The sequence below is a fragment of the Corvus brachyrhynchos genome, unplaced genomic scaffold (genome assembly GCF_000691975.1).
Source record: "Corvus brachyrhynchos isolate BGI_N302 unplaced genomic scaffold, ASM69197v1 scaffold60, whole genome shotgun sequence".
NCBI lineage: Eukaryota > Metazoa > Chordata > Aves > Passeriformes > Corvidae > Corvus > Corvus brachyrhynchos.
In genome coordinates this window covers 2,152,487-2,161,310 of record NW_008236767.1, presented here as the reverse complement: position 1 = coordinate 2,161,310, position 8,824 = coordinate 2,152,487, and the positions used below count along the sequence as shown (strand labels likewise).

The following is an 8,824-nucleotide window of genomic DNA, read 5'->3' as shown; positions in this document are numbered from 1 at the left end:
CGGGGCTCCCTGGTGCGGCACCAGCCCCCAGCACCAGAGAGAGGGTAAATCACAGTCAGTCAGGTTGGAAAAGACCTCTGAGATCATCGAGTCCAACCTTTGAACAAACACCACCATGTCAACCAGACCACGGCACTAAGCGCCACGTCCAGTCTGTGCTTGGACACCTCCAGGGACACTGACCGTGGGCAGCCCATTTCAAATGTTCCTTTGGCCCAGGGTACTGTCACATCTCAAGTCTTTTCACACAGGTCATTTCACTGTAAGATACTAATTAAAGATCTAGAGTTGACACAGAATGCCTTCTTTTGAAATAAACTTACATTTTCTGCAGTAAAGAAAAGTAGCTACCACATTTTAGCTAGTAAAATTCAGTTCCTACTGCCTTCCCTTTCTGGAGCTTTGCAATCCTCATTACTGAGAAGGGAGTCCTGCATATAGTCCTCTACCTCATCATGCTCTATTCCCAGTACCTGGAATTTTAGATAGTCACAATTTCAAAGTACTAAAGAGGAACAGGATATGGTCTCACACCCACCACACGACAGGAAATTTGGGCACCAATTTGTCACTGGCAGCCAGGGACTGTAGAAAGTCCGAAAGATCACATCTCTGGTGAGAAGCCCACCAACTTGATGACTTTTTGCACACACATTGAAATATAAGAAATTCAATTTTAATATAAGAACAAGCTGCTTTACTGCAAGGGTGACCGAGCACTGGCACATGTTGCCCAGAGAAGTTGTGGAGTCTCTGCTCTTGGAGATACTCAAAACTGAACCAGACACAGCCTTGAACAGCCAGCTGTTCAAGCCTGCTGTGAGCAGAGGGGTTTGACTAGGCATTCTCCAGAGGTGCCTTCCCACCTCAGTCATCCTGTGATTCAGTGACCACACTACCAAGCTCTGTGTAAGGGGCTTGGTCTTGAGGGTTGGCAGTCAAAGAAAGTGCCTTGAAGTTCTTGTGTACAGAATTCTTTCTGAAAAGATAAGATAAGCAAAATCCCCAAATTCCCCCAATTCAAATGCAAACAAATATGAATATATTCCATAATTATAGCAGCAGGTTTTTTTCTTAGACTTGGAATGGTTTCTCACCTTACAAAGCTCATCACTCTCCTCTTTGACAGGCAGAGAACTAGTATTTGTGCAAGAGTCCGAGTCTGATATCTCTAGTGAGCTGTCCTCTTTTTCTGACCCATCACACTTATCGGTGGAATCAGTATCCTTCTCCCAGTCGATGAGCTCCAATTCATCTAAAATAGAATATTGGTAAAAAGAGTTTTTCTTAATCACCATCTATTATAAGCATGAAGTGAGAATAATACTACAGCTATCCTGAACTTGGGAGAAGAATTGCAACATTATTTTTTACTTATGTTCAACTGATCTTTAAGTATTTTGTGTCTCATAAAAGCTAAATCCTACTAGGAGAAAATGTCCTCTGAAGAAAGATAAAAATTACATACATACAAAAAAGATTTCAAAGTATTGTCTGCAAAGAGGTAGTACATTTAACTGCATAGGTAGGTAGTGTGCTCTTTGTAGTTTAGTTAATATCAATTTTCCCATGGTTTAGTTAGGGGGCTTTTTTGCCCAGTTGCATTGGATTTTCCAAGCATATTTGTTCAGAATTAACTGTTCTAAGCAAATGCCTTAAACAGTGTTAACTAACATCTGCTATTAGTGGTAACCCTCACAGAGGAATGACAAAACTAGTTGAAATGGTCACCTCCTAGAACACTATGCCTGAATATACAGGTCTGCAAATCAAATCTCTAAGCACAGCAAAGAGAGAATTGCTGATGACAAATTAATAGAAACAGGCATAACAAAAGATGGAGCTAAAAAAACAACAAATAAAAAAGCCCCAAACAAACTCACAATTCAACAGCAATAAACAAAGAGATGCAGACAGAAATGCAGAACTTTTCCTTCCACCATCCCCATGACCACATGATATTTAATGCAACTCCAAAAGCCCATCTGTAACTCCAAGGATCTACTGAAGGCCATGGAAACCTGAGCTGTGGTAGCACCCTCATCACCCTTTAGGTACAAGGTACTGAGAGAGATAATTTCAATGTGTTTTGTACAAATGAGCATGTTCGAAGAAGGGGTGAAAGCTTTTTGAGGGGTTGCTTTTTTTGCTTTGTAAATGTCATATTTCTAACACTGGAATAGTCATGTATAGTGGAGAGGCAGCAGAGAAAGGAGGCACCTGCACAATGCTCCAGGCATCTGTACATACCCCTGGAACTGTGGCACCACCTTCTGTACTTGGCAGTGCCACTATAATCTAAATCACTAGTTTCTACATCCAACTTCCAAACTCTGAAGTCACCCAGAAAAATAAACACACAGCTGTAGCATTGCCTCCTTTTACACACATGAATGCATTTCTGTTTCTGACTATGAGGAAGCTTCATCAGAAATTTTAAACACAGGCATCAGCAACCAGATAGCACAAAGAGGTTCCTCTAGAAGCTGTGTGACAAGTTGCATGCACCTTGTGACAACAGTATCAATTCCTTGAAAAAATAAAAGGCAGTCCGTTTTATCCTGTCACACTGAAGTACTGACGCTGTGCCTCTTAAAGTGAACTTCACATGAAAGGGAACATCTCTTTTAAAAATACCTTTTCACCTACTGTGGCCACACCTACAACTGTACCTATATATGCACACACAGAGGCACACTATGTACAATGCTAAAATCAGTGTATATGATGGTCGCTTCAAAAAACATGGAAATTACAGTCCTTCTACTCCCCATTGCTTTCAAGATATTTTTCTTCTAAACCCAAAAATATGACAATTATTGGATTTTCTCAGTAACCTTCAAGCAGATACATAACACATCAGGGTTTCTTCAACTACACAGAGAAACCAAATTTTGCTATCTTACAAGATTAAAAAAAGTCTGTGTATTGTCTCTTAAAAAAAAAAAAAAAAGAGAGAAAGATTAAAACCTGCAGGATATACCTGCAGGGGACAAGTGAATTATATTAATGGTAAGTCAGCAACAGATTGCAGTTTAGAAAATGAACAGTCCTTCCTTTTGAAAAAGAATAAAATGACTAGGAATTACAAAAGATAACCATCAGATATGTCAGTGACAGTGTTATATAGGTGGTAAAAACATAGATGAAAGGAGGAAGATTTTGCAGTTTTGTTTTAAATCTAAGGAACATATTTAACCAGTGTCACACACGAAACAAAAAGTCATCAGTCAATCCATTTGCTTAGCTCAGAGCAGTGTTTGAATGCTTTGCCAGACATCCAGGATCCAGTCTAACTGCAATATTTCAGACCAAGCAGGAGTAATACAAAGTTAACCTAACTTATTTTTTACATTGGAAAGACTTCCTAACAAGTTCTAATGCAACTTATACATTATCCTAATTAACACATATAATAGAGCACACAGCCAAAGCTTTTTCTGTCTTCAGCTGCACTTTTAAATCAATTCCTCTTCCCGGTGTCATTTCCTGCTCCATCAATTAGAAAGGAAGTTCTAAGAACTAAACTCATGGCTGTTCACACAGTGCAGCTAACAGGGGAAGCAAGGAGTACTGTGTTTCAAAATGAAAATGCATGCCACAGAAGATGATGGTATCTGCAGCTGCAAAGTCTGCCATATCTAGTCAGCAGATGCAGACAACTGTGCTCCTTTACTCCAAGGTTTAAAATTTCTGTATATAATTTTTACTAAGAGCTTACTCTATACCCAGATGAAATTTAAGGAAAAAAATCCCGTCCAACTGATTTAACCAAAATAGGAATGGATCATGTAATTTTGTCAGAATGACCTCAAGAATATTCAACCAAAATAGGAATGGATCATGTAATTTTGTCAGGATGACCTCAAGAATATTTTCATTACCACCTTAAATTGACAGAAGGTTTCTTGTTAAATCATGCACTTCAACTTACCTTCACTACTTCTGTCCTCTAACAATAAATCATGTGTGCTAGGTGATTCCTCTGTTTTGGAAGCTTCACTTTTTTTGCTGTGCAACCTTGGAACCAATGTTTTATTTTCATCATCTGAAAAATCACTGCCACTAGAGGTCCATATTATGTCCTCAGCTTCCTTAGAGCTTTCAGCAGCAGCAGCTCCTATGAAAAAGCATTGCAAAGTGTTATATTGTTATATTGAAATGCAATTTTGTTGAATTTAAAATATTACATATTAAACTGCACTACTTTTTAATGGGCAAAATTATCAAGTCTGCTACTACACATCAGAGATTAATACTGAAGCATTAACTCACATGCATTTCTTACACATACATGCATTATTTTCAGTTTAGTTCTTCATGACAAATGCTAACACTTCATTTTATACAATGAGGCTACCACTGTGTCCTTCAGCCGAGTGAGGACAAGTCATGACTGTCTGACATTTAGTCCCCCTACACACAGTCCTAACACTCCTCCACTCCCCCACGTGTACCCTTGTGAAATGCTAAGTGGTTTAAAGAAAGACTGTCCTTAGAATTCTGGGTTTGGGAGCTCTCTGACTTTATGCAATGAATAACAAAGGAATAAAAGTATTCTATCAGTAGAGATTACTCTCCAGTTTTCTCCTGAGAGAAAAAAAAACAAACCTTCTCAGGTGTTACAAAGAAAAGCTGTTGTGCTTCTGAAGTAAGACATTTTAATTCAAAATACCTTCCTGAATCATTTTTAATAAAGCAAGGAGGAAAGGATTCATACTTAGCATGGAGCATACAGAACGAGGAATCATAGGAAGGCAGAACTTCCCACTTCATATCACTACTAAAATTTTATAAGTAAAAGGGAATTTAGACAATTATTGGGGATTTGGAATTAGGCAGATGGGCCCAGAAGAGAGAAACACAACCACATCTCCTCCTGCAATACAGAGAGGTGGCTCTTAGAAATCTAGAAAAGCTAGAACCCCAAAAGGTAAAAAAAAGTGCCCAGTAGGTCACCTACTTACATCCAACAGAAGCAGCACAACTGCTGGAGCAAGCAGAAATACAGACTGAAGAATACCACCCCCTCTTTCTTTCCTTTCCTCTGGGCTCAAAAAAAAAAAGGAAAGAACTAGAAAGAGTCAGTAAGTCCTCCTCCTCTTTATTCTCCCTAGAGTTCTTTTTTTTAATGACAATATTAAGCAACTCCAAGGCATACAGAAGCCTGTAAAAGCAGGAGGTTGACAAAATTCTTTTTTTCTATCTATTGCTCATATTTACAAAATGTGTTCTCTCATGCCTGCTTGTCTGTCTAGAAGAAGACAGAATAATTTCACCCTCGATCTACACAGCTAAGGGCTATTTTTCATTCCCTCTTGATAAAAACGTGAAAGATTTAAATATCCCATCCTTGTTGTAATACACACCATATACAGCATTAGTGATGCTTCTTTCACCTGTTCAAAAGCAATAGCTGAGTGCCTGCAGCTTTGCAGAATAAATTTCTGGCACTCCAGGTGAATAGAAGAGCCCAACCACAACAGCAAGAGACTGAGCGTCTTATCAGAATTAGCTTCTAATTACAGTAACAGAAGGAAGCAACCAGTATTTTGAGCCAACTTCTACCCTAGTGTAGGACAAAACAAAGTAACAATATTCTGACAATGTTAACATGAAATAATCAAAACATACTAGATGCACTTTCAGCAGATGTTAACAGTGGTCCAAGACGCTTCTTAATCCTGGATTTCTTATTAGAAGGCCTCTGAGACTATATTAAAAAGAGACATGGAGAGAGATTTAATCACTGATATATTAAAAATAATTTGAACATGTATCAATATATTCAAAGCTGTCATTATTCACCCACCACAGCAGAACAATTTCAAATTAATTTTTAAATCTTTTACAAGATTGTAATATAATGAGGTATTAAAGCATGACAACAGTAACATAAAATCTGAATTCTTATAGATTTGGAAAATACAAACTTTCTGTGACTATGACAGAAATCACATGTGACTCTCCCTTAAGAAGAACAAGAGGCAGTATTTTCAGCACTAAAATGTCAAAAGCGGGCAGTAACAACATGCTTGATAAAGGATGTGCCCTATTGAAAGGTTCAGAAAGAAGTACTTGGTCGCCCTGTCTCTGATTTTAGTATATCCCACAAGATATGCAACACTGTGGCTGCTCAGTACCAGAAGAAGAAACAGAAAAGCAGCCTGGGTCAGCACAAAACACTTCCCATTCAGAGCTGGCTGAACATCTCTGTTCATGATGGAGCAAGACTTTCTATGCTTAATTCACTATTGCAAATACATTATTTAGGTCTAGCAAAAAATCTTCAGATGCATACTACAGTATTTTTATTCCATATTTTTTAGAAAATGTAGCACTCCATCCCAAATGTCAAATTACTTTTGCATCCTTTAGTGTATTATTGAAATTTTCTAAGTGATAAGTGCTATCTAGAAGACAACATATTAACATATGCTCAGCAAGTTACACTAACAAGTTAAGACAATGTCCTTATGTAACTGTGCTTGCCATTTTTTGTCTATTTTGACAGTTGCAACAATATGCTGTTAGTTTGGCAACAATACCAAAAAAAAGGCAACATCTTATTCAGTCAAGCATGGAAATCCACTGTCAGTTTGCATCTCTTTGTTACATCACTGAGGCAGCACTTTACCTCCAGCACTGAAGTGCTCTGAAAACCATCCCCACACCTAAGCCACGCATTGGAAATCGAAGCAGCAGACACTGATGTCCTGACATTTGATTTTTTCAGACGTAGGGGTGTCTCATCTGGGAATGGTATGCATTCTGCACTCCAAAGTCTCTTCCGCTAGAGAAAGGAAAAACAAACCCATCAAAAACTCTGTGTAGACATAATCAATTTCAAGTTAAATTTACTTAATCTAGATCGCCCCATGTATTTTCTGAATGTTTACAAACAAATTCCAATTTTTAATGAGCTCAGGAAAAAAAAGTCTCAAATATTTGCAAGGATCTTTTACGTAGCACTAAATAACGTCACCACCAACGTCAGGAGTAAATTAAATTTTTGATAAGTACACTTTCTGTTGGTCTAAGTTACATCTCGTAGTACCTCACAGCTGCTCAATGAAGCTGAAAATATTATAGTACACAGGAACAGCTCAGTAAAATACACTTTAACCAAATAATGCCTTCAAAGTTGCATTTAATCCGATTTCATTTAGTATATGCAGGAGGTTAAACTAGGTATCACTATACAGTTCACCATTAAAAAATAACCAACCAACCAAAAAAAAACCACCCCAGACTCTTTCAGCTGTAAGAATTACATTTATTTTCATAACCATTTCCCCACCAAAAATGTTGCCTTCCCGTTACACGGGATGCCGGAAGTCCTTTGAATTATTAGATAAGTCATGAAACAGGATGCTGATTAGCACCCAGTGCCGATTTCATGCAAGAGATTGTAATATCTGAAAATAGCTGAAGATAAGAGAATTGCCTGTTATCACATCCAAAGCTATCTCTCAGACTCAACACCAGTTTATACACAGAAATAGAACTTGAGTATGATAAACATCTTATCCTGCTATGCTACTGAAACTTATCTTAGAAAACGCTGACTACATCATCTGTCTGAGTATTTCTGTCTTCTTCTGATATACTTTCTCTCAAGCAAGTTCCTACCTATAAATAATTATTACTCCAAAGTTAAGTTAATCAGCACACACATTTTCCACCAGGCTGGTCAATCAGGACTGTAACATATGTGTCAAACATATGGGCAACAAAAAAACCCCAAAAAGTAGAATCACAGAATATCCTGATTTGGAAGGGACCCAGAAGCATCATAAAAGCCCAAATCTTGGCACTGCACAGCCCCAAGAACCACACCATGTGCTTGAGAGCACAAGCATTTGGCACTTTTTGTCCGTTTTGTAAATGGCAGTGCGTCTTTGCTTTCCATAGGTTTTTTTTCAGTGCTCTTGAGAATGAAACAAGCAGCTCCCAGTACAGGGAGCAGCATCTTACTTCGCCCCTCCAGTCACACAGTCCTGCTGTGCATGTTAAGAAGACAGAGCAAAACAAACTCGCTTTGCATTTCCACTGATGGTAGCTGACCCTGCTAAGAGCCTCTTCCAAAAGTGCCGGGAGTATTTACACCGCGAAGTAACTACTCATTATCACCAAAGTCAAACTGTCCCCATAACTGCTCCCACAGATATATGAAAAGTACAGCCTCGAATCCAATGTGGTATTAAGTCTGGAATCACCAGCACTTCAGAAAGGACACGATGTCAAGTAAGGAAACTACAGCAGTTTAACAAAAAAGGTTAACGTTACAACACAAAGAGAATTTAAACACTGCTTCTCTCCCAGTGAAGCTGCTGGCCCAAGCCTCGATTTCCAGAGTGCTTAGACAGGAACCTCTACATTGGGCTATCCTCTTGGCAAGTGCTTCTGATGGTTTTTAACCTTAGTGCTGGGAGTCTTCCTTATATGACCGGTTTTGCAGCCTCTAGAAGATTTTGTGACATACATTTTGCAGACAAAGACTTACAGTATCAAATACAGTTCATCTGAGCTTATTTCTTGAATGGGACACTCCAGTTTTGAGGAATACATGTCTGTGCCAACAGCAGCACCACAGCTTGCAAGCAAGTTTACAGCATACCACTTTTGATGGTCAGTTAAAAGCAGAAATGGTTGCAAATAAGTGAAAAAGAAATGCACCTAATTGCATGCACAAAGAGTTGCATGAAACAGGCTTTGTAATGTAGTTCTATTGTTAGGAAGCTTGATAAACATAGAACTAGGGAGTTACTCTCTATTAAGTCTCTCATCATGTTATTAAAATCATGACATTTCCTGACAGACA

At 38.5% G+C, this 8,824-nt stretch overlaps 1 protein-coding gene across 1 annotated transcript in view; it reads right to left on the bottom strand.

Moving 5' to 3' along the window:
* SPIDR (scaffolding protein involved in DNA repair) overlaps positions 1-8,824 on the bottom strand; it is a 213,139-nt gene that overhangs the window by 181,942 nt on the left and 22,373 nt on the right. Inside the window, exons 2-5 of the mRNA XM_017727398.1 lie at positions 6,638-6,793; positions 5,635-5,713; positions 3,935-4,120; positions 1,098-1,255 (exon numbers count right to left, since the gene is read on the bottom strand). Of these exons, the coding sequence (XP_017582887.1) occupies positions 1,098-1,255; positions 3,935-4,120; positions 5,635-5,713; positions 6,638-6,793 (579 nt within the window). The remainder of the gene's footprint in view (positions 1-1,097; positions 1,256-3,934; positions 4,121-5,634; positions 5,714-6,637; positions 6,794-8,824) is intronic.